We start from the raw sequence: 25658 nt of genomic DNA on the forward strand, positions 1-25658 counted from the left end.
CCACTTGGCTTCATACCCTTCCTTCAATAATTTTCACATGATTGACTCAACTTCTGCTTGTCAACATTTGTTTACACCTACCATTGCCTCCTCTGTCCAACACTATCACACTTTTTTTGTTCTCATTGTCAGTAACACTAATTATGCTAACAGCAAGTTGTCATGGCTTCATGCAAAGGTATTTCCTATGCTCATTTTTTGTGATCACTTTTCATGTTGATATAGCAAGTTAAGAACACATAATGATGATGATGGTGTGTTTATGGGGACTAAACTACTTGGTCATCAGTCCCTCCATTTCATGAGAGAAATATGTAAAAAGTAAAAAAAGTGGGTACTTGATGCTGCAACAATACAAGTAAGTCAAAGAGTTAGAAAAAGGGTGTGACAGTAGTTGTAACATGATAGGTAAAAGGAAACAGAGATAACCCAGGCAGCATTTTGCACAAGAGGGGTCTCAAGGCACAACAAGGTGAGGGTGGAAGAAAGTAACATGCAGTCTCATGGAGGGTACTGGCTGCTGGGGGACGATCTGCCCCCCCTCCCCCCCCCCCCCAAACCACTCCCAACATTGAAAGTAGAGGAGTATTATAGTTTAGCGTAAAATCCACTCTCCCACAGGAAATGCAACACTTTGGTAGTGGCTGACTCAACATCTGCAGGCATCTAAGGTAGTGATGTTGACAAGCTGAGTGTGCCCGGATCGGCCAGCAGGGCCCACTCAACAAGAACATGTGCTTTTGTCAGTAGACTACTGCAGTTGCAGTGAAGAGAACCCTTCTGACGCAGAAGGAACTCCTGAGTGAGTCTCATGCGGCTGCTGCGTTGTCGGCACAACATAATGGCATCTTTCTGAGAGGCCTGGAAGGATGTATGCCACACCTTAGCAGAACTTTTAATCACTCTCAATTTGTTTTGGGTTATAGTAGCCTGCCATTCCAGTCCACAGAACCTCAAAAAGTTCTAATTGTATGTCACCACCTGGAATTCTAACGTCAAATTGATCTCCTGCCATTGCATCTTTAGCTAGATGCCTATGTGGCTCGGTGTCCACATGAAATTCACTGTTCAAAAATGGCTCTGAGCACTATGGGACTTAACATCTTAGGTCATCAGTCCCCTAGAACTTAGAACTACTTAAATCTAATGAACCTAAGGACATCACACACATCCATGCCCGAAGCAGGATTCGAACCTGCGACCATAGCAGTCGCGCAGTTCCAGACTGAAGTGCCTAGAACCGCTTGGCCACTCCGGCTGGCGAACTTCACTGTCTTTTCAGAGTTGTACGTGTCAACTAATAGGTCCTGGATGCTGGCAACCAAAAGATTTTTGGTATAGCACAGGCATATGTCTTTTAAGCAACTCATAGAATCGTTACAGATCTGAAAAAGTTTGCCATCACGAGGGATTTGACATACCGCAAAGCCTGAGATATGGCAACCAACTCTAGTGTATATACTGCAGGCATTCAGCAGAGAACACTTCTCGTGTCCCCTTGCATGTACTAAAGTGTAACCAATGCAATGACTTTCGATCTGTATGCCAAATTAGAATAATCATAAAGCATCACAGAGCATTGAAACAGGTAACAGAGAAGGGTAGGAAGAACTATGTGGTCTGTGCCCCACTAGGAGTGACTAAGAAAACGAGAGCATTCAGCTTCTTCATGCAAGTTGCCTCAAGCTAGCAGACATAAGGCAGCCAAGTTAGCGTGTTGTCAAATAAAATACCTAAGAACTGAAAAGTTTCAAGGACTTCAAGTAACTGGTCATCAAGATGAATTTCTAGGTGTGGGTGCACTGTCAGGAGTCAACAAAAATGCATAACTCATGATTTTGCAGGAGAAAATTGGTAGCTGTGAGTCAGGGCCTGATCATGGATTCTCCAGTCACCCCCTGAAGATGGCATTTAGCAGTGCGCAGTGATGCAGAGGCACAGTAGAGGCAAAGATCATCCACATACAGTGACAGAGACTACTATGAGGCCCATTGCATTTATGATACCACAGCAAACAGTGTTACACTCAGAATCGATCCCTGAGGGACCCCAGTTTCCTGCACATATTGGTCGCTCCACGTCAAACCTATCTGAACCCAAAAAGTTGGAGAGATAGAAAATTCTGGATAAAAATGGGTAAATTGCCCCAGAAACCACATTCTTGCAGTTTAGACAGGATGTGACATTGCCAGGTGGTATCGTATGCTTTCTGTAGGTCAAAGCACGCAGTAATCAGATGTCAATGACACGTGAAAGCATTGTGTGCTGCAGATTCCACCAGTGGTTCACCATTCCTTCGAATAGGTTACACAGCCCATTCATGAGAGAGACTGGCCGGAAGCTAGATAAAATATGTAGATCCTTTCTCAGTTTCAGGAAAGGAATAATAATACCTTCCTTCCATTGAGAGCGACATTCTCCAAATATGACGAGGGGTAAGATACTCGGACTCTAAACTTTGAGATCAGTAGCTGATTATGCTCCGTGGGTCACACTGATATGTGCTGCAGCTGAATTGTTGGGTAGGCAGATGTCCAATTCTGAAAGGAGGGATCCCAGTACTCTGCCTCTGCGAATAGTGCCGCTGCCCCACAGAGGATTATGGGCATTAAAGTCCCCCAGTAAGAGGAATGTGGAAGCAGCTCTTCAACTAACTAACAATTCGTGATATTGGAAAGGTCCATCCGGAGGCTGATAGACATTACATATTGTCATCAGAACTGACAGGCAGACACTAACAGCCACGCCTTTAGTGCAGTGGTAAGGGGCAACTGTTCACTGGAAGCATCAAAAGCGTATGAGGGTACAGACCCCACTAAATGCTCTTCCGACATTAATGCAATTGGTACAGTAGGAATTGCTGTTTTCCTGAGTGGGCAAGTATGTTGCTGTAAACTTTGTATTCTGAAGAACTATGCCAATTAAATGCCATTAAATGATGGAGTTGGGTCAGATGGTGACGGTAGCCATGACAGTTCAATTGAAGAAGATGAAGTCAGGCATGAGAAAGTGGCAAATGGAAAATTTGGGTGTAATTACTTCGTGACCAGGTCATATTCCATCTGGTTGTGTGATCCATCATCAGTGTACATAGACTCAACCTCTACAGGGTTTGCGAGCAGAACGTCCGAATCCACAGAAAGTAGTTTATCTTTCTTCTTATCCTTGTGAGACTTCGATTTCCGTGAAGATTTCCCCATGTTATCTTCTGGGAGCGAAAAAGGATTGTACTTTTCTTCAGCCCACAGCCTGTGGCTGCTAGTCCTTGTCTTGACAGGTGTCCTCGTCCCTGATGAAGTCAGAGGATGGCTAGACACTCTGGCCACAAGTATGGTGTGGGAACCACTGGTGGAGTACATGTACGGGGCAAGGGGGTTGACATTCCCTCAACTGTAGGACAGGCCCTGGAATATGACCAGTGCCAGGAGGTGTTGTGTGAGACCTTTTCATTGCGTGAGGTATGGACTGTGACAACAGTCGCAAAATTTGAGACCTTATCAGTCAGATGAAGCCTTTCAAACTTTTTCTTTGCATCTTGATAATACAGGTGATCAAGGATTTATACCCTTGAATTTTCTTTCCGTCTTGAACTCTGGGACATTGCGGTGAATGAGGAGGATGTGGCTCCATACAGTTGACATATTGAGGGGGTTGGTCATAAGGACTGCCCTCATGGACACCCGTCCACATGCGCTACGGATAGCCTCATTAGGATAGGTCTATGAACAAATCTTTGGCACTTAAAACATCTCATCGGAGGAGGAAAAATAAAGCCTGACATCACACCTATAAACCATGACCTTAACTTTCTCATGTAAGACATTGCCTTCGAAGGCAAGGATAAAAGCCTCATTATCTATGGGACCCTTCTGGATGCAGCAAACAAAATGGACTCCACAACATGCCTGATTAATATGCAGCTCTTCAGCAGTTTGTAGTGTTAGGTACCGATGCAAGATAACACCTTGAATGCTACCTAGCTTGTTATGAGGAGATGATTGGTATATCATAGGCCTGATGTGCCCGTGATCGGTTGGCGTGTGATGTTATGAACAGCAAAGATCCATTTCTCATCTACTCTATGCAGTAACCCCCCCCTCCCCCCCCCCCAACACACACACACACACACACACACACACACACACACACACACAAAACCCGATCTCCAATATTTTCAATGAAAAACAGTGCCTTTGTTGTAGTGAAAGATTCACTGTCAGTTTGGGAACAAACCAAGAGCTTGGCAAACTGTCCACTTTCATTTCTTCTTATCTGGCTCTTATCTTGAGGCAGGGACAAAGATAGAAATGCCTTAGGATTGTAAACCTCTGCATTAAAATCACAATTCCTGACTGCTGAGATGGCTGTAATGATTTGGACATCATAAAGTTTGATCCACTTCATTGCAGATCACCCATCCCAATGCCACTCAACCTGATCGGAGCTCTTCCCTTGGGCACCACCCTACCAAGGCAAAGGCCACCTTCCAAAAGTACCAATTGTCCGGAGTTGTGGTAACCCAAATTGGATAGGTACCTACTCCTTGGCTGACATGGGGAGGTTACACCTCAGGCATCGGCAGGGTGATACCTGCGTTGCCAGGGGACTACCACTGAGTGGGTACATGACAACTCCACCATAACAGAATGGTTACGGTGGCAGAATCTGTGTGCAAAGATAGATCCACTCAATTGATAGGTACAAAAAATAAACAGTGCACAGTGGAGCGTTAATGCACCACAGTAAGGTGTCCTTCCCCAAATGGCTTGCATTTCTGTAAAATTTGAAAAGTCGAGGTGCAACCCAAAAAAGAGACCAAAATTTTAAAAGCCAGAAAAGGTAAGGGAAATAGTGTAAAAAAATGAAACAAAAACCTTCAGAAGTAAAAAGAATAGGCAAAATATCCAGGTAAAAACATGACCAAATAAAAAGACTCCTATTAGTTGCCTCTTACAACAGGCAAGGAGTGACCATGGGTTTATCAGCCCCTGACACAGCAGGGGGAAACAAAACATGTTACTTTGAATCAGAACACGACTGTACCTAATTATGCGATGAAGATCATTCCTGCTAGGGTTTCACTTCACCTTGCAAGTAATAAATAATAATAATAATAATAATAATAATAATAATAATAATAACCATGAGTATATGGTATTAGAGCATTGTCCATCTTATTAACATTGTGTTAATTTTATCTCCTGTTTGGAAGCATTTATTTCCATTCTCTTCTTTCTAAGAGTCACTCGTAAGAGTTAAAAATAACTGCACTTGTTTTTAACTTTTATGTCTGCAGACTAACTGTTTACCTTACACATATCTTTATAAAATTTCCCTGTCCTCTGATCAGTGAAATTAATATGCACTCTGTTCTGGTTCACTTGCCCTATGTAACCAAGCACTACTAAGATACCATCAAAATTTTAAATTGCGTACACTATTGTCTTATTCCTGTGATTTATGTTTCAAACTGATATAATGTTTATACTGTCGATTTGAACGAAGCCCACATAAAAATCTTAAAACAGATATGCAATATCTGCTGTTTGAAACTAAAGCTTTCTTATTCTTTGTTTTACCTGTTGGGGTCATTGTAAAAATGAAATTTTACTGTCTTGCCTTCTTCTAGAATTAATCTCATACTGCCAACTGTCAATCACTAAATGTTAACACGTACACAATCAAACATACATGACCAAAGCTATTTCGGCCAGCACGTGTTTGCTATAGTTCAATTCTTTTATCATGGCAGCTCGCGCATGTCCGCCTAGACACAGGAGATTGCTGTGTTGCCAGTTGCACACGACGCACGCGCCAAGAGATCGGCGCCATAGTATAGGATAGTTCGCAAACTTACGTTAAGGGGGGAGTGCGCAGTTCATGAAGTAAAGCCACCACGGCCGCATTAACCCTTTCCCTGCTACAAAGACGTGCTCCCCGCATTCCGCACTGTGCGCGATTTCGTCATCACTGCACTGCTCGCCTGTGCAGACACATGGTGTTCCGACTGCTTTGATACACTTATTATTCGATTTCACAAAAACTATTTGGCCCAAAAATTTGATTTTTACACATCTTCTTGACTGATACCTTCCTCCCATAAATGACTTAATTTTGTTTCGATGCTCAACGCAGTTATTATGCAGCATTAAATGTAGTAAGCCATTGCACAAAATTTTGAAGAGTTTGCAGAGGTCAAAGTCCATAGCGTATACTCTTCAAAATTTCATGCAATGGTTTACTACATTTAATGCTGCATAATACCTGCGTTGAACATCGAAACAAAATTAAGTCATTTATGGGGGGAAGGTATCAGTCAAGAAGATGTGTAAAAATCAAATTTTTGGGCCAAATAGCTTTTGTTAAATCAAATGACAAGTGTGTCAAAGTCAGAACACTATGTGTCTACACAGGCGAGCAGTGCAGTGATGACAAAATCGCGCACAGCGCGGAATGCGGGGAGCACGTCTCTGTAGCAGCGGAAGGCTTAATGAAGAGACAAAGCACTAGAAATTTCAAAAAATTACATTCAAATGAATAAAATTCATGAAGTAAGACACTTCGATATTGTTTTTAAATAAAGAAAATATTAAGCACCGCACAAGGTTTGAACTCATAACCTTTCGTTTAGCAGCCCAACACCATAACCATTGCGCTAACACAGTTTGTCCGGCAGTAAAACTCCTTGACGACTCTGAAATGTCACGCAAAATACCGACAAACGCTGTTGGTATGACTATGAATTACTCACACTTCATCGAAGTACAATAGGAAATAAACAATTACCGCTGTTCTTTATTGCGAAAAAGCGGTTCGTGAGATTGACACAAACACCTTTCCTTGCTATCGCCTGAATTAGGAGGCTTATTGCTTGTTTGGCTTAATTAATTAATAGAATATGAAGCAGTTGATATAAAGAATGCTTTTTCCAAATTTTCTATAAAAGAAAGTCTGCTATCAAGACATTGCTTTTGTTCTATTACTTTATTTATGACTGAACATTTCTAAAATTGAAGACACTCATCCGTGCACTGCACTGCAGTCGAGCTCTGGCAACATCATTCTCTGCTCATTGGCTGACTGTGTTTTGTGACATCAGATGCGCAGAACGAACCTAAACTCGGCCGCCGTCGTAAATGACACACACTATAGCATTGAACACCTCTCCTCCCTCCCACCCCACCCCGTGGATGCCACCAACCGCTCCATGTCTTACCCTTCACCCCCCCCCCCCCCTTCCTTTCCTGCTGACCCTACCTTCAATAGCATGTCTTCTCATCTCCTCTTCTCTTCTCTCCTGTGCCCCCTCCCCCTTCCCCGCCAACATACAATGTTAAACTCTCCTCTTCCTGGAACCAGCATCATTAAGAGTATCCCTTCCCTGCCAACCTTGCCGTGCAGCAACATACTTATCACCTCCTACTATACCACCCATGACCACACTTTTTCAACCGATATTTGTAAGCATGCCTCATGTTTTGAATGTAGGTTCTCAATATTTCACAGACAGCTTAGGGCATTCTTTCACTTTCCTCTCAAACATCAGTGACATGCTATTTATGGATTTCTGTTATAGAATGTTAAACTGAAAGACTACCTAATAACTTTGTCTGTTACATAATACAAGCAGACTGAAAATGTCTCAAAGAATTTTGTGTTAATTCTGAATTTCATTTTTGTGTCTCCTGCATCACTGGCTTGTAATTACTGCACTTTGAGCATACAATTATCAAGGAGCTTTCACATTCTTTTATTTTGATTTTGTGTTGATTTTATGACTTCAGAGTAAAATTCTTCAAATATTTTCTTGCGATGTTTTGTTAATGAAGACTTACCATGATCTTGATGCATTTATATACTTTACTAACCTTTTGTTAATTCTAGAACCTGATGAAGACATACTGAGGAAAGCACTGTGTTCTCACATGGCTTTATGGAACTACTTTGTGTTAAACTCTTTCCTTTGTATGTTGTTTTGGGGGGCAATCTTGTGTGCTACAGGAGTAATACGATCTAAATGTTATGCCAATGGATTTTAGGCCAATTATTTAATGTGCTTTGATGAGATGCTTAACTTTTGGTGTACTGGCAAATTAATAGCAGGTGTTGGAGTGACTGTCTGAAACCAGGCCTTGTCTATAGCAACACTTAAGTAGAATAACTTTTCACTCGTATAACTGCACATTTTCCTTCTTTTGCCTAATTGGAATTAGCAATTTTTCATGTGCTTTAGTGGCAAAAGGAACTTAGAGTGGTACTGAATTAACGGATGGGTCTCATGCAGGTTAAAGGTTCTAGGAATTCACATTGAGGTTTCTTACTTTACACTAATTGTATACAGAGGAACTTTCAGAACTGATTAGTATTTTACAAACCACGTTTGATGATTATCTCTGTCATAAATATTGCACTATTTTATAGGTTTAATTATTTACTACTCCATTCTGTATCAATTTAAGTGAGAAATTGCTTGTGGTTAATGATGCACCCAAGTAAAGTGGAGGATAAATTACTGTGGTTGTCCATTAGTATCTATGTAACCCCTGAATTAACGATATGGACTGATCAATTTGAGGATGAGGTAATTCAATACTTTTTACAGTGAGTAGGTATATTATTTCCCTTTCTTCCATATGATGTCTGTTTGGAGTTTTGCGGAATACTAACTTGTTATGTTTCCACTTATTGTTTTTTTGTCTCCTTATTTGTATTGACATTTTCATAGAGGATGAAATGCTACATTGTTATTATTGTGTAACAGGAACTTTGTGTAAAGCATATATTTGACAGATTATTCTAGTTCTGAATTTTCACACATAAAAATAAAATCCTGGTAACAGTCTTTTTGACAAACCTCGATACTACAGCTACATTTAAGTCCCTCCCACATACACTAAATGCAAGCAATTGTAATAGAGACCTCCCAGAGTTTTAAGATCCCATCTGGGCAACCTGCCTTCCTGATGAAGTGTGTTACACCCTCTGTAATCAATAAAAGGCATCACTTCTTACTGAAGAGGGGAGGATGTGCAGGGTGGCCCACCAAATTAGGGATTTTTAGGAATTTATACATGATTTTATTTCAAACTTCATTTTTTGTAGAGCTTTTCAAGTACTTCACCATGTTACTGCACACAACATCATGCCACTGTTCCTGTGACTCTTCTGAATAAGCTGGCATATGCACAGTACACACACCACCGTTTTAACCCTCACGGAACATGAGAGGTGCATAAAGTGTGTGGTTGCTGGGAGGTCTTGGGGTGCAGATAACAGTTGCATCTCTGTCCTACTTCCCGACTTTTATTCAGAGCAAACACTCTCTCATGCTACAGACTTCAGCAGGAAAAATGGCTCCCACTGTCTGTCCTTGGCTGGGTGCACCAGAACTTGCCACCAGCTACGCAAACATTAACCACCACCTCTCCCATTCCCTATTACTCCAGAGCTGGCAGTCAGCCTCTAGCTCTGTCTCTGCCTCCAGGGCATGTCCCTCCTGTATTCCATTACTGACAATATATCCCAAGTTTTCATTAATTAACTCCTTTTATTTTGCCACCTCCCTTCTGACTCTCAACAATCGCAATCCACATCCTGTACAGCTGATATGGCAAGTAAGTGGAGAACTTTTTATTCAAGAATAACAGCTGATAATATAGAAAGATACTGGCTGTCACTAGGGGAGGCATCCTTAAATAAAACGTAAATCTGTATTCCACATGAAAGTTTGTTGAACACCAGAGTGCATAATGCATGGTCCTATTGGACATGGTGTGACCTTCCACAGACATTTGAAGCTGACTTAGTATCAATTATAAGGACACCTACAGCTTAATATGGACTCTGAACCATTACACAACTTATGTTTCATACATCAGATCATCATGAGAGGTGAGAAAAAAAGCAATGACAAAAAATTCCTGGATCAACTAAGGATTGGACCTCAAATCTCTGAATTAGCAGTCTAGCACTTCTGCAGTTAACCACAAAACCTCATTATTTGAGCAGATTAATGCAAAAGTCAGCTGTTAAGATGTGATATAGATTAATATGCCACTTCATTTGCACAAAATATGACATTTTTCTTAATATGATGTGATTAATATTTTCAACATAATTTACTACACGAGTAAAAAATATTCTTTTACATTTATTACAAATTACTAATGCAAGTATAGTACTAGATAAAATCAAGTTTCCGGGTTACTTTTACTAATGTAAAAAAAAAGGAGTAATGTGACCAATTCTTTCATATAATTTGTGAGTATGTGAATCATTATGCTAAGAAACTTTAAAGTACACTTTGATAGACACATACCTTTTGCAACAATGGCTAGACTCAAATTCAGCTGAGAGTATCACGCTGACTACATGGACTATCAAGGGCAGATGCAGGATACGACTCCTCACTTATGGTAGACAATGCCTTACGATCCTTTGGAGGTAGTTTCTTGTGACCAAGGGAAGCCACTACCGTGTGTGGTTGTTCACCATTCCCTAATGATGTAAAGTCTGATACAAATGGTAGCAGATGTGGGCTCAGTGGCGATGTCATTCTCTGATACTGATGAAATCCAGGCTCTGATGTACCGTCCTGCAATTTTTCACACATACCATTAAAAATTATTTTTATTGGAACAAGTAGATACTTAATTACTGTAATGTATGATGATGATGATGATGATGATGATGGACTCTCCAGCTTATTATAACATGGGATTTAAAGAACGACATACGATCAGTTGTGAAATTATGTGATGAAATACCACTCAATTCTTTTCCATCACACATACACAAATTCTGAACAACTGTGCTATAAGAATCTACCTATATCATTTTACCCAGGGATGAGGATTTTTTCCTCAGAAGCGACACATCAGTTGGTGATACCCCACATCCCCCAAAAAATTCATTTTATCACATAAGCAACACATTGGGCAACCCCACCCATCCATCCCTCCCCTCCCCCATACATAGTTGCCTTTCCTTGGGCTCTTGGTAAGACATTTAAAAAATCTAAATCTAGTGAGCCTGGGAACACATTGTTTTCACCACTAATTATGATACACACTGTGTGCAAATTCTGCATTAGGGGCACCTATGGTGCCCCTCTCTGCTTGACACCCTAGTGAGCCCCTTGTCTCACTTGGGTCTGTTTTTACCTGATATTGTCCACTATTAGCATCTAATAACAATGTTTTATATATAATAATTATTGCACATAGAAAATGTTCCTATGAGAAGATCACCAGTGAAGTTCAGGAAAGTCAAGCCATAAGGCAGAACTCATTTTATGAAATATGCGAATAATGCAAGAATTAGATTCAAAACACATGAGTACATGAATATTACGGTGAGAACACAATTTAAAATGTTAAGACTAGATTTGTGATTTTAATGTAGTTAAGTCAAAAGTGTGTTGCTTGAGAAAATCAGTACTTGATTAAATGTTTGTTGGCAGGAAATATGCAAGATGATGGACAAAATCAGAAAATAAATTACAGTTTATGAGTTCATAAGGGAAATATAGAAAATTCTAAATGGGAGATTCTGTGAAGTATCAAAATCCAAAGACTGACTGTTAGCTCTGCCTGACGCTTTCATACTATGGCAGTTGAGATTCATATTTACTACATATGAAGGGAACGAGCGTAGATGAATAGAATAAGGTACATTTGTGTTTCACATCAATTAATAACAGTTAGGAAGCAGTATTATAATGAATACTTAATAGCCTTCTGTTACCTATGTAATTCGTTTATCAATGTTATATGGTGCTATCATAATATCAGTGACTGCATACAATGTAGTATAGTTCCTGCTACAAAGGGAGAATATATATAAAGCTACATAAATGTAAGTAAATTAATAAATAAAATTATTTTTTGTGTAGTCTCAACAGCCACTCATGTGAACTGATAATTTAGTAATTGCCAAATTAAGGTATCTTGTCATTGGTAATTAAAGATGATGTATTCTCTTGAGCAGCTCTTCCTTCTATATCATACATTCAATATCTGTTAAGCAGTAACAAGCAGTGGTGATTTTTTAAATAGTGTTAACATATAATGAGATTATTCAGTTTCATAGAGAAAGTGACACACACATGCCCTAAAAATTAAAACAGACAGTCACAAACTTCCTTTCCTGTCAGAAAGTAACATTTATCTTTGCTGGGTTCAATAAGCAATTAACCCTGCTGTACGGTTCACACTAATAGCACATTTAATTTGCCTGAGCTTTCTCACCGCTGTGTTATAACGGCTTGCAAGGGCAACCTCCGAGTTATGAGTATCTCCTTCCACAGGTTGAAACACACACAATAAAGTCCATGTAGGAACCAGGAACTTTACAAGCATTAAAAGTGATGCAACCATTGAATAGAATATCTGTCTGTGAGCAAACAATGCACTGCAGCCTTCAGCTTCGGTACCAACTGAAACAGAAAGAAGAACAAGAAAAGTACTTGTAATAGAATTCTTAATAAATTCTGTTGTATTAATAATAAAATATATTTTTAACATATTTCAACATGTGTTTCAATTTATTTAGCAAATAATTCCAGTAAACTTAATAAATCTTACCTTTAATGTCTTACAGATTTCAGACCACTGTAATATAACCTAGCATGTGACATTGACTTTATGACTACATCTGTGACCCGATACTTACCAAATCGCATAACAGCATCGTGGGTAACAGTAAGCAGAGCAGAAAATTCATACACAACAATTATACTCCATAAATCTCTCTTTTGTGTGCCTTTGAATGAGGCAAGAGAAGATATTCCATCAGCACGTCTGGTAACATATAGTGCTACACCAACAAATAGTTGCACCATTAGTAAGTCCGCAGATGACAACATTACATAGTAAGGTCCTGCAAAAAACAAATAACTTTTTAGTTAGAATCATGGAGAATGGGATACTGAATTTATATTATAACTGTATATACTAAACTATAAGTAATACAATTCACGTAGAAGCATATATTTAAATATGAAAGAGGTGAGACTATCACTAAATTGGCACAAAAACTTCAATGATCCTCTTCAGTTGCTTCAGCTATAGTAGAACATAATGAGGTAACGCTGTGACATGTGATGTGTTGTATTACCTACAAAAGAGGCAATAACAATCATAGTCACTCTTTATTTTGCATGCTACAGGTTTGGTTGCCATAATTTTCTTCATACATTGCCATCAGTAAAGCTATTGATCTCTAAAGTATCAGGATTGCAGGCTATAGATTGACCACAGAAATTTCTCCCATGTGAGAGTGAATTCCAGTAATGCTGTTTCATTTATTGCTGGAATGGACCATTTGTCACTGCCCTCTAATAATTAAAGATTAATTTATGAAGATACATCGCTGAAACACAGCAAAGGATATAAAATCTTGTTTTATCTGGTAACTGTTAGGTGGTATAAATTTGGGGACTGCAAACCACTGAACCACTGTTAGTAATATAATAGGGAGTGCCTCTCGTCCTGAGTAGTCTCAAGTTACAATAGTAACTTATTTTAAGAGCACAAAAATTATGTTTGTTTATTCTTTTAATGCCTTTTATCTGGTACTGTTCTTCTGAGTGCAAACACAACTCCAAAGTCACAAAATCACAGACAGTATTTTCTTTTTCTTCTGAAAGATGGTTGTGGATTTTCAGCACCCACCACCAGCACTCTTACAAAAATGTTGAAAGATGAGTGTATTTACGAGAATTTAAAACTTTAAAATAGATATAAAAAATTTTACTCTCAAATACACGTATACACCCACCCTCTTGCATACAAATAAGTGTTGTTTTTTTTTCAATGCACTTATCAAATACAAATACAGTAGAAACTCGATATAACATGGTTGTCGGGGGACATACTTTACTCCCACATTCTAGCATACCTGCGGGATATTGAGAGTGAGCCACGTAATGACGAACTACATATGGAAAGTTAGGTAGAACATATAATGCAAAAGTTGTACATACCGTACTGTACTGTATTTAAATTTAAAGAACATTAGAAGTAAAACATCTCAGAAAGTTACCAGTGTGTAACAATTACACAAACTTCACTCAAACTTTGTCCAAACAGTAACATGAGTTCTGACACTATCTGTAAAGTATACTATCAAATACAGTATGGTAATTTATAACACGGCCTGCAAGATACAGCAAGTAATTATTCTACTGCAATAAATAAGTCAGTCAGCTTTCTTTGTGCATCATTTCACATGGTTTCTGTAGTGCATATTGTTTTTTGCTTATCAGGTGCAACGGCTCAATTTAGTTTGGTCCAATTTGTCGCTCCGTCCACATAATCTGACATGTACTGGGATCATCATCTATACTTCCTTCTTCAGTTTCGTCATCCTCATCCTCAAGTGTTTCACTACTCTCACTTAGACCAGAATCAATAATGTCCTTGACACCTATGATCTCCACATTCGGTTCTTCGCTGTTGACAACTACTCAACGGTTAGTCTTCAAGATCAATATTGCACTGTATAACATCAAATGCAGACTGGATGTCACAGCAGTTGAGATCTACATCACTATAGCATTCATATGTTGCATGTCCTTCAATGAGAAACTTGTTCCAGTAATTCCCAATAGTGGTTGGACCAATGCTTTACTGCAATGCCAGGCCTACTGAATACAGAACTCTCTTTAGATTACAAGTTTCAAGAAGATCTCCACTTCCTCATCTGAATTTACTATCAATGAGAACAATTCACTGCAATAATGAGCCTTAAATGCTCACATGATGCCCTGATCCAGTGGCTGAATTAATGCCATCATGTTGTTTTAGTAAAAACAAAGTTTTTTTTCTCTTTTTATCTTCCAATTGCAGCACATCAGAAGGTGGATAGATGGACAGTGATCAGGTGCTTACTCATTGATGGAACAAACTCTTCTTGAAAACAACTGGTCATCCAAGCATTCTTTGAATGCCTGTAAGTGAACTGTATGATGACATGTTTACATGCCTGAAACATTTTGGGCTTTTACATTTACCTATACAAAGATGTTTCAGCTTATGTCAGCCCCGTTTATTTGTGGTGGAAAAGAAGAGAGTTATTCTGTCTTTATTCATCTTCAGACCCATTTTGTTTCCGGATTTTTTCTATATCGAGAGGTCTGGTTGGAAGCAACTGGTAATAAAGCACTGCTTCATCACAATTATAACCTTGATTATCATTAAATTTTCATCTACTATTACTATGTCCACAATTTCAGGAAACTGTGAAACAGATTCACTGTCACAAGACCAGTGAAACAGATTCACTGTTACAAGACCATGCATCTCCTTCAATGGTCATTTGGGTGAATTCCATGGCAATATTTCCATCTGGGAAACCATCCATTGGAAGCTATAAAACCTTTGTTTCCATGTAAATCAAAGTTAAGTTCTTCAGCTTGGGCTTTAATCATTGGCCTCAAAAGTGGCACACCTTCACTTCTCTTTGTTAAATACCACCTAAATAAAGACATTTGTCAAGTTCACTGTCTTCTCCTAGTTTAGTACTTTTTCTGTCAATTCCCACATCACTTTCAACTGTGTTCACAAAACTTCTAAGTTTATTCTCTTCTTTTGCCCATCCTCTGGTAGTTACTTTTGATACACCACACTTGCATGATAAACTTACTTTTGTTTCACAGCTCTCCACAAGATCAATAATTTTTAGCTTACCATTCACAGAAAACGCTTTCCATTCCTGCGATGCAACAAGCACACAGAAATCTAGCCACTGAATACATAACTTATGATCCACAACCTGCCATTTCAATTATTGCCAAGCACTGCTGCATAGTCACTTTGCTGACCACATCACAATGTTAACTATGAGATGTGTATTCAAAGCTTCTTTAAAGCAACAGTCCTGATATGCTGATAAGACAAACCGAAGGTTGAGTTCAGTTACACCCAGCTATTCTCGTTATTGTTTAGAAAGCTTGGAGGCTGTAGGTTCATACAGACGGTAATAAGATTTTTTTTTTTTTTTTTCTCCAAGTTTATAAAATATACTAGAGTGCAAAAATCATTAATAAATGGTATTTTATCTTGGGGGACATACTTCATACCAAATTATATCTGAATCTGTGGTGTACAAGAAAATGGTATATCAGTCTTCCACTGTACAAACATGGAAGAAACTAAAACAGTTAGTCAAGATACTGTGGATGACTTATCACTTACACAAAAACACAGATGAGACAGGCACCCTGAGAACACACTAAAATATCCTAACAGTTCAGGTGAACTTTGATTAAAAGAACTTTGTACCGATGTTTCGGCAAGTTGTGTGGTAGAGGCCAACAGCTAGCCACTTTCTTGAGTGCCGTGTGTTCCCCGTCTTTTCTGTACATTCAGGGCCTTGACAAGCAAGGCAGCCTGGTAGGCTGTAAACCAGCAACACTGCCTCCCCCCACCCCGCCTCTGTAATCTGTTAATGACAAAGTGATTTTATTTGAGCTATAGAAAGATGAACACAACACACAGCCCCAAAACACATATCACTTTTTTTCTTTTGTCACTTACAATAGGGTGTTTTCAAGATTCTGGTTTCTCATCATGATATATAAAACAATAATTTAAAGTGTGACACAGGCCTACTGAAGTATATATGCCACTTCTTATGTGGGAAGATCCCTTGCATTATACAACATTGCCTTAAATGGCAATGCATTAATTAATTCATTCATCATCTACTGTAGATCTCATCAACGAGGAGAACCTTCAGCAGTGTTGAACAAGTCAATGTACACATTCAAATGTCTTCAAATGGCTCTGAGCACTATAGGACGTAACTTCTGAGGTCATCAGTCCCCTAGAACTTAGAACTACTTAAACCTAACTAACTTAACTAACCTAAGGACATCACACACATCCAAGCCCGAGGTAGGATTCAAACCTGCAACCGTAGCGGTCGCGTGGTTCCAGACTGTAGCGCCTAGAACCACTCAGCCACACCGGCCGACTCAATGTACACATTAACATGAGTCAAAGAACTCATAGAAACTTAATCTGTATACTATATTAACAATAAACTATCACTATACTGCTTAATGTTATTCATGCTTATGCTGTATAAATTTAATCAAGTAAATCAGTGAGGAAGCTACTGGGTCAATCCAAATGAAGTGGCCCAATAAAAATTAAGTTGGTCGCTTGACCATTTTTAAATATTTTTTTATATGTGATTACTGTATAATTGAGATGTTCAATAGAGTTTTTTTTTAATTACCTTTCACCATTACTTAATGGTGGGCATTTTTATTTGTAGGCGCGTGACGATTTTTCAGTTTAGAGATGTTAGAAAAATATGAATATATCTACACTGGGTTAAGTTACAACACTGCAACTGACATGATTGTTTTTAGAAAAGTGTCCTCTACAACACTGTTTATTACACAAAATACCCTAAATTCAACAATAACCAGTCAAAATGACCTCTGAAGTTTGGTATCCAAATTTTCAAAAATCCACTTTTTAGGCCCAAAAATAACAAACAAGGAGTGATTTATGAGAGTCTATTTTTTCTTATAGTTAGATATCATACACTACTAGCCTCATATGGAGCAAGAACATTTACAAATGTTTCCTTAATTTTTTATGAATTTTTGAAATTTGAAAATTTTCATTTGTTGTAAGTTTGGGGTTAGTTATCTCAGGTGGGACTGAATATAAAAATTTGATTTGTGCACAGTTTGTACACCTATACGATAGCAATGATCTGTAAAAATTCTAACATTGATATCTGACTATGAACAAAGATATGAGTTTTTGAAAATTAGGAGATAATTCACATTACAACTGATCTTATGGCTGTTGCCTATTCATGTGTGATATTGGCAGGATATAATCAATTATTATTGAAGTAAGGAACTGAATTATATATAAAAATTGGAAACATCACTGAAATTAACATTTATATTATTTTGAAATACTTAATAAATATTTCCAATTAACATCCTTCGAGATGCGACTATTCCTAAACCTGGTGGTGAATGTTAATAACACTTATTTTCTTCACACAGCTTCTGTGATGTAGAATAAGACCTTCCAGCTGCTGTGGTAAGTTCAAGCACTGGAAGTTTCCTTAAAACATTTCTCATTGGTATCCACACTTTGTCACTTGTAGATTTCTTGAATGATGGTCTTGGGCCAGCAGGGTGGTAAAAATGCACAAAAACAACATTGTTTTCCAAACTTATTCTTTCAACCTCAGCAAGCCACCACTGTTCATCATACACACATGCCACTATGTCATTCAACGTTAAAGGCAGCGATGTAATTTTACTGACACAATGATCCCCATAAATTTCGGTTTCTGATGTTACATAGCATCAAACCTCCCCCATGAACCATGGACCTTGCTGTTGGTGGGGAGGCTTGCGTGCCTCAGCCGTAACGGAGGGGTATCTGTTGAGAGTCCAGACAAACATGTGTTTCCTGAAGAGGGGCAGCAGCCTTTTCAGTAGTTGCAGGGGCAACAGTCTGGATGATTGACTGATCTGGCCTTGTAACACTAACCAAAACGGCCTTGCTGTGCTGGTACTGTGAACGGCTGAAAGCAAGGGGACACTACAGCCGTAATTGTTCCCAAGGGCATGCAGCTGTACTGTATGATTAAATCATGATGGCATCCTCTTGGGTAAAATATTCCGGAGGTAAAATAGTCCCCCATTCGGAGCTACGGGTGAGGACTACTCAGGAGGACGTCGTTATCAGGAGAAAGAAAACTGGCGCTCTACGGATCGGAGCGAGGAATCTCAGAGCCCTTAATCGGCAGGGAGGTTAGAAAATTAAAAAGGGAAATGGATAAGTTAAAGTTAAATATAATGGGAATTAGTGAAGTTCGGTGGCAGAATCAACAAGACTTCTGGTCAGGTAACTACAGGGTTATAAACACAAAATCAAATAGGGGTAATGCAGGAGTAGGTTTAATAATGAATAGGAAAATAGGAATGCGGGTAAGCTACTGCAAACAGCATAGTGAACGCATTATTATGGCCAAGATAGATATGAAGCCCACGCCTACCACAGTAGTACAAGTTTATATGCCAATTAGCTCTGCAGATGATGAAGACATTGAAGAAATGTATGATGAAATAAAAGAAATTATTCAGATAGTGAAGGGAGATGAAAATTTAATAGTCATGGGTGACTGGAATTCGTCAGTAGGAAAAGGGAGACAAGGAAACGTAGTAGGTGAATATGGATTGGGGGTAAGAAACGAAAGAGGAAGTCGCCTGGTAGAATTTTGCACAGAGCACAACTTAATCATAGCTAACACTTGGTTCAAGAATCATAAAAGAAGATTATATAAATGGAAGAATCCTGGAGATACTGACAGGTTTCGGATAGATTATATAATGGTAAGACAGAGATTTAGGAACCAGGTTTTAAATTGTAAGACATTTCCAGGGGCAGATGTGGACTCTGACCACAATCTATTGGTTATGAACTGTACAATAAAACTGAAGAAACTGCAAAAAGGTGGGAATTTAAGGAGATGGGACCTGGATAAACTGAAAGAACCACAGGTTGTAGAGAGTTTCTGGGAGAGCATAAGGGAACAATTGACAAGAATGGGGGAAAGAAATACAGTAGAAGAAGAAATGGTAGCTTTGAGGGATGAAGTAGTGAAGGCAGCAGAGGATCAAGCAGGTAAAAAGACGAGGGCTAGTAGAAATCCTTGGGTAACAGAAGAAATACTGAACTTAATTGATGAAAGGAGAAAATATAAAAATGCAGTAAATGAAGCAGGCAAAAAGGAATACAAACGTCTCAAAAATGAGATCGACAGGAAGTGCAAAATGGCTAAGCAGGGATGGCTACAGAACAAATGTAAGGATGTAGAGGCTTGTCTCACTAGGGGTAAGATAAATACTGCCTACAGGAAAATTAGAGAGACTTTTGGAGAAAAGAGAACCACTTGTATGAATATCAAGAGCTCAGATGGAAAACCAGTTCTAAGCAAAGAAGGGAAAGCAGAAAGGTGGAAGGAGTATATAGAGGGTCTACACAAGGGCGATGTACTTGAGGACAATATTTTGGAAATGGAAGAGCATGTAGATGAAGATGAAATGGGAGATATGATACTGCTTGAAGAGTTTGACAGAGCTCTGAAAGACCTAAGTCGAAACAAGGCCCCGGGAGTAGACAACATCCATTAGAACTACTGACAGCTTTGGGAGAGCCAGTCCTGACAAAACTCTACCATCTGGTGAGCAAGATGTATGAGACAGGCGAAATACCCTCAGACATCAAGAAGAATATAATAATTCTAATCCCAAAGAAAGCAGGTGTTGACAAATGTGAAAATTACCAAACTATCAGTTTAATAAGTCATAGCTGCAAGATACTAACGGGAATTCTTTACAGACGAATGGAAAAACTAGTAGAAGCCGACCTCGGGGAAGATCAGTTTGGATTCCGTAGAAATATCGGAACACGTGAGGCAATACTGACCCTATGACTTATCTTAGAAGCTAGAATAAGGAAAGGCAAACCTACATTTGTAGCATTTGTAGACTTAGAGAAAGCTTTTGACAATGTTGACTGGAATACTCTCTTTCAAATTCTGAAGGTGGCAGGGGTAAAATACAGAGAGCACAAGGCTATTTACAATTTGTACAGAAACCAGATGGCAGTTATAAGAGTTGAGGGGCATGAAAGGGAAGCAGTGGTTGGGAAGGGAGTGAGACAGGGTTGTAGCCTCTCCCCGATGTTATTCAGTCTCTATATTGAGCAAGCAGTGAAGGAATCAAAAGAAAAATTCGGAGTAGGTATTAAAATCCATGGAGAAGAAATAAAAACTTTGAGGTTCTCCAATGACATTGTAATTCTGTCAGAGACAGCAAAGGACTTAGAAGAGCAGTTGAACGGAATGGATAGTGTCTTGAAAGGAGGATATAAGATGAACATCAACAAAAGCAAAACGAGGATAATGGAATGTATTCTAATTAAGTCGGGTGATGCTGAGAGAATTATATTAGGAAATGAGAAACTTAAAGTAGTAAAGGAGTTTTGCTATTTGGGGAGCAAAATAATTGATGATGGTCGAAGTAGAGAGGATATAAAATGTAGACTGGCAATGGCAAGGAAAGTGTTTCTGAAGAAGAGAAATTTGTTAGCATCGAGTATAGATTTAAGTGTCAGGAAGTCGTTTCTGAAAGTATTTGTATGGAGTGTAGCCATGTATGGAAGTGAAACATGGACGATAAATATTTTGGACAAGAAGAGAATAGAAGCTTTCGAAATGTGGTGCTACAGAAGAATGCTGAAGATTAGATGGGTAGTTCACATAACTAATGAGGAAGTATTGAATAGGATTGGGGAGAAGAGAAGTTTGTGGCACAACTTGACCAGAAGAAGGGATCGGTTGGTAGGACATGTTCTGAGGCATCAAGGGCTCACCAGTTTAGTATTGGAGGGCAGCGTGGAGGGTAAAAATCGTAGAGGGAGACCAAGAGATGAATACACTAATCAGATTCAGAAGGATGTAGGTTGCAGTAGGTACTGGGAGATGAAGAAGCTTGCACAGGATAGAGTAGCATGGAGAGCTGCATCAAACCAGTCTCTGGACTGAAGGCAACAACAACAACAACAACAACAACAACACAGCATCAAACTAAGTTTTCTGCAATGCCAAGGAATTTCTGGGAATGCCTTGTTCCTTTTATTGCTATACAGTTTTCAAATCTGGTTTGAAGTGTTGTTTTCATATGCAGAAGCATTTCTTCTTTCTTGATCAGAAAATAGGTAATGCCTTTAATACTATCCTTGCAAAAGACATACATGTCCTGTACTGTGAGAATTTTGTCTGTGATTGGTCTTCGTAGGCTGACTTTACTTACTTCACGTTTTTTGTACCTCCTACTCTGTCACATGCGTTTTTACCATGGCAAGATGCAAAAAAGTGCCAGTCAGCCTCCAACCCAAAGTCTACTTTGTGGTTGCACAGATTTGAAAAATTCTTTTTGTTCTTCTACTGACTACTAATTTCTTCTGAAAAGTATATCAGCTTCTAAACCTTGGGAAAAATTTCTTTTATGTAATTTATTATATACTTTTGAAATACATGTACAGAAAAATTTTGTGCTCCAAGTAGTCACTTAGAATGTAAATTGAAGAACTGCGCACTTCATCTCTCTCTCTCTCTCTTTCTTTCTCTCTTCTTCCCCCCCCCCCCCCCCCCCCAACCCCACCCCCGGTCATTGACCCAGTGATACCTTTGTATTGCATCCTGAATTGCAAATGTAAAATTTTCTGCAAAATCAGCTATCACTAAGCTTTCAATTTCATGAAGTTGTGCTTTTTTGTCCTTCAAAAACTTACTTTGGATTTTGGAAACATAGTGGTGACTTCTGAGTGTTTGTAAGCTATCAATTAAAGATTCCAAGTACTCTTCCTGAGATTTAACCATTGTTATCATTTCTGCCCTGTCAGTTGTGACACACTGTTTGAAGGTAATACTGCCCGGTATTTCCTCATATTCGTGAAACAATTCAATAACGGTTTCCTTACCAGGGCATTTATTGCTCAAACTCATCATGCAGTCATAACTGTTAGTGTCACAGACCATCAAATCTAATAACTCTTTGTAGTTAAGATCACTGATTTTTGCACACGCAATCATCACTTTGACATTTTGAGCCAAAATACACCACTTAGGGTGGAGGTCACAAAATTTTGACCTTCCAATATTGCATTTAGGATGAGAATTTTTGAAAGCTGCATAAAGTTCATTTAAATTTGACAGCACTAGTCATTTCTGCTTTATTACTTTAACTCCATTTATAACAACTCTTTTGCTATCTTTGCAACTGGGGCACAGTCTACTGTTTTCATCATCTTCACAAACAGCTGGATCTTTTAAATTGTTTCTTCACTTATACCTACTCCTTTCTTCTTTCCTAAAACTGGAAGAATGCCTTGCTCTTTCACTAATTTCCGGGTTAGTTCAACCAAACAATGAGAAACGTTGAATTCATGAACTATTTTTTCTCATGACCATGTGTCAGGGAGCAAACTTAAAATTTTAACTTTTTCTCTTTAGATATCACTGAACATTTAACTTTTAATTTCTCTATTAAGCTCAAATATTCTGTGTCAGATGATGCTGGTGGTAGGTTTTCTTCTTCTTTAGAAATAATGTTGGTATCTGTATTATTAAAGCATGATTCCAAGTCTTTTCTAATTTTGTCTGAAATTTGTTGTCCCTTATTTTCAATGGCTGCTTTTCTTTTTCTGTTACTTAATTTTATTATTTTCAAAGCAGGAGATATGCCTAACTTAGAAGAAGCAAAATCCAATATGCTAACAGCTCATTAGGAATATAAATGTCATTAACAGGATTACCTGATTATGGTTCTGGATTCACAACAAAGATTTTTGAGTACCGTAACAATCTGGGCACAGGGAATTTCCAGGAATCACATTATTTTTCAATTGGGAAGCTGTTTCACTCTCACATAACAAGGACAAATGTTCAAGTTTTATTTCCCTCAAATCTTTAGTAATAGGCTTTTTATGAAATTTAAGTGGATCACAGCACTTTCTTCAAAAATGTGGTTGTACTTCAGAATATATTTCTTCTCATGATACTCACACAGTGATATTACAGAAGAACTTACTCCAAATTTAAACAAAGTTTTTCTAACTTCATCAAAGTCATTGACATTTTTCAAGTTTTTTGAAACTGAACTGTACTGTTTTGTGACACACTTCACTTGCTATCTGTCCAACAGAGCACTGTTCATCCCCGTTATTGCATTCCAGTTAATGTCTCAAAATTAATTACAAATTACACACAGAACAAAGCACATAACATATTCTACACTCTTGATGAAGTATGTACATACACTCTAACAGAGGTTTCAGAACTGACTGACTCGTCGTCGTCGGCTGATACTCGTATCCGAGTTTTCATTTCTCTCCTGAGATTTCCTTTGTCACGGTTCAGGCGTGGAAGTGTCGTTGATGGCTTAGCAATCCAATCCTAGCGTGGAACAGGCGGCCACAGACATTACAGCTGATGGAAGGTGGAGGATGTGGCTGAGCCTGGAGGAGTTTACGTCTCTGGCGTTTGTCATTCTCCATTCTTCGACGTTCCAGCTCAAAGTTTTGAAGAGCATTTGAGGTAACTGAGCGCCAGCGACTTCGGTCTTCTGCTATTGTGGACCAGTTACTCGGATCGATGTTCAAGTTTTTCAGATTTTTCTTGTACTGATCCTCATAACGTTTGAGAGGGGCACCTCGTGGCCTTTTACCTGTGCTCACTTCGCTGTACAGCATTTGGCGTGGAAGTCTGACTGACTACAACAATGCCAAACCCAGCAATAATGTACTTCCACAATATCACACCCAGCAATAATGTACTTCTTTATTGACAATAAACTTAAATGTAAATGGGCATTTTTATTACCGCAGAACAAAAGCAAAAGCTCCTATTGTTTAATATTGCATTATTAAAAATAAATAAACTAAATGATTATTGGCTGATAGTGTTAACTAAATATATATAACAATTAAATTTTATTACAATGAAACAATAAACCATTTAAATAGGCAACAGCCATAAGATCAGTTGTAGAGTAATGTGAATTATTTACTCATTTTTAAAAACTCATATCTTTGTTCACAGTCAGATATCAATGTTAAAATTTTTACAGTACATTGCTGTCATATAGGTGTACAAATTGTGCAAAAATCATATTTTTATATTCAGTCCCACCTGAGATAAATAAACCTGAACTTTACAAAAAATGAAAATTTACAAATTTCAAAAATTCATAAAAAAATTAAGGAAACATTTGTAAGTGTTCTTGCTCTATATGAGGCTAGTAGTGTATATCTAACTACAGGAAAAAGCATACTCTCATAAATCACTCCTTGTTTGTTATTTTTTGGCCTAAACAGTGGATTTTTGAAAATTTGGATACCAAACTTTGTAGGTCATTTTGACTGATTATTTTTGAATTTAGGGTATTTTGTATAATAGACAATGTTGTAGAGAACACTTTTCTAAAAACAATCATGTCAATTGCAATGTTGTAACTTAACATTGTGCAGAAATATTCAAATTTTTGCTAATGTCTCTAGACTGAATAATCATCACACGCCCACAAGTAAAAATGGCCACCATCCAGTAAAGGTGCAAGACAAATTATTTTAAAAAACTGTTTTGAACTTCTCAAATATATGGCAATCACATATAAAAAATTAAAATATTTAAAAATGGTCAAGCAACCATCACTGGACCACTTCATATGGATTGACCCTTACTTCAAAAGAAGTTGCTGCCGCCTAAATTTTACTATATCGCTGCTGTTTATCTGCCATTACTAGTTCCATATTTACTTGATCACAATGGTATTTTTCAAAGAAAATATTTTTATATCTATAACTACTGAGTCCTATTTATAATACATTATTATTACTTGTCATATAGCTCTTTAACAAACATTGCTACTTGTCATGTAGGTAACAAAAACTATTGAACCCATGGATCTAGATAGTAACGATAGATAATTCAGATAATTTGTAAAAAAGGTGGCTAATAACATATGTTTTAATTGTTATATGAATTGGTAGAAATTCTCAATTTCTTGCTTTATGTTTGATGGGAACATATTAACACCACAGTACGTA

At 38.3% G+C, this 25658-nt stretch overlaps 1 protein-coding gene across 1 annotated transcript in view; it reads right to left on the bottom strand.

Annotated features, from left to right (window-relative positions):
* LOC124804698 overlaps positions 1-25658 on the bottom strand; it is a 73047-nt gene that overhangs the window by 7402 nt on the left and 39987 nt on the right. Inside the window, exons 3-5 of the mRNA XM_047264953.1 lie at positions 12673-12879; positions 12249-12436; positions 10319-10594 (exon numbers count right to left, since the gene is read on the bottom strand). Of these exons, the coding sequence (XP_047120909.1) occupies positions 10346-10594; positions 12249-12436; positions 12673-12879 (644 nt within the window). The 3' untranslated portion in view covers positions 10319-10345. The remainder of the gene's footprint in view (positions 1-10318; positions 10595-12248; positions 12437-12672; positions 12880-25658) is intronic.

The sequence above is a fragment of the Schistocerca piceifrons genome, chromosome 7 (assembly GCF_021461385.2).
Source record: "Schistocerca piceifrons isolate TAMUIC-IGC-003096 chromosome 7, iqSchPice1.1, whole genome shotgun sequence".
NCBI lineage: Eukaryota > Metazoa > Arthropoda > Insecta > Orthoptera > Acrididae > Schistocerca > Schistocerca piceifrons.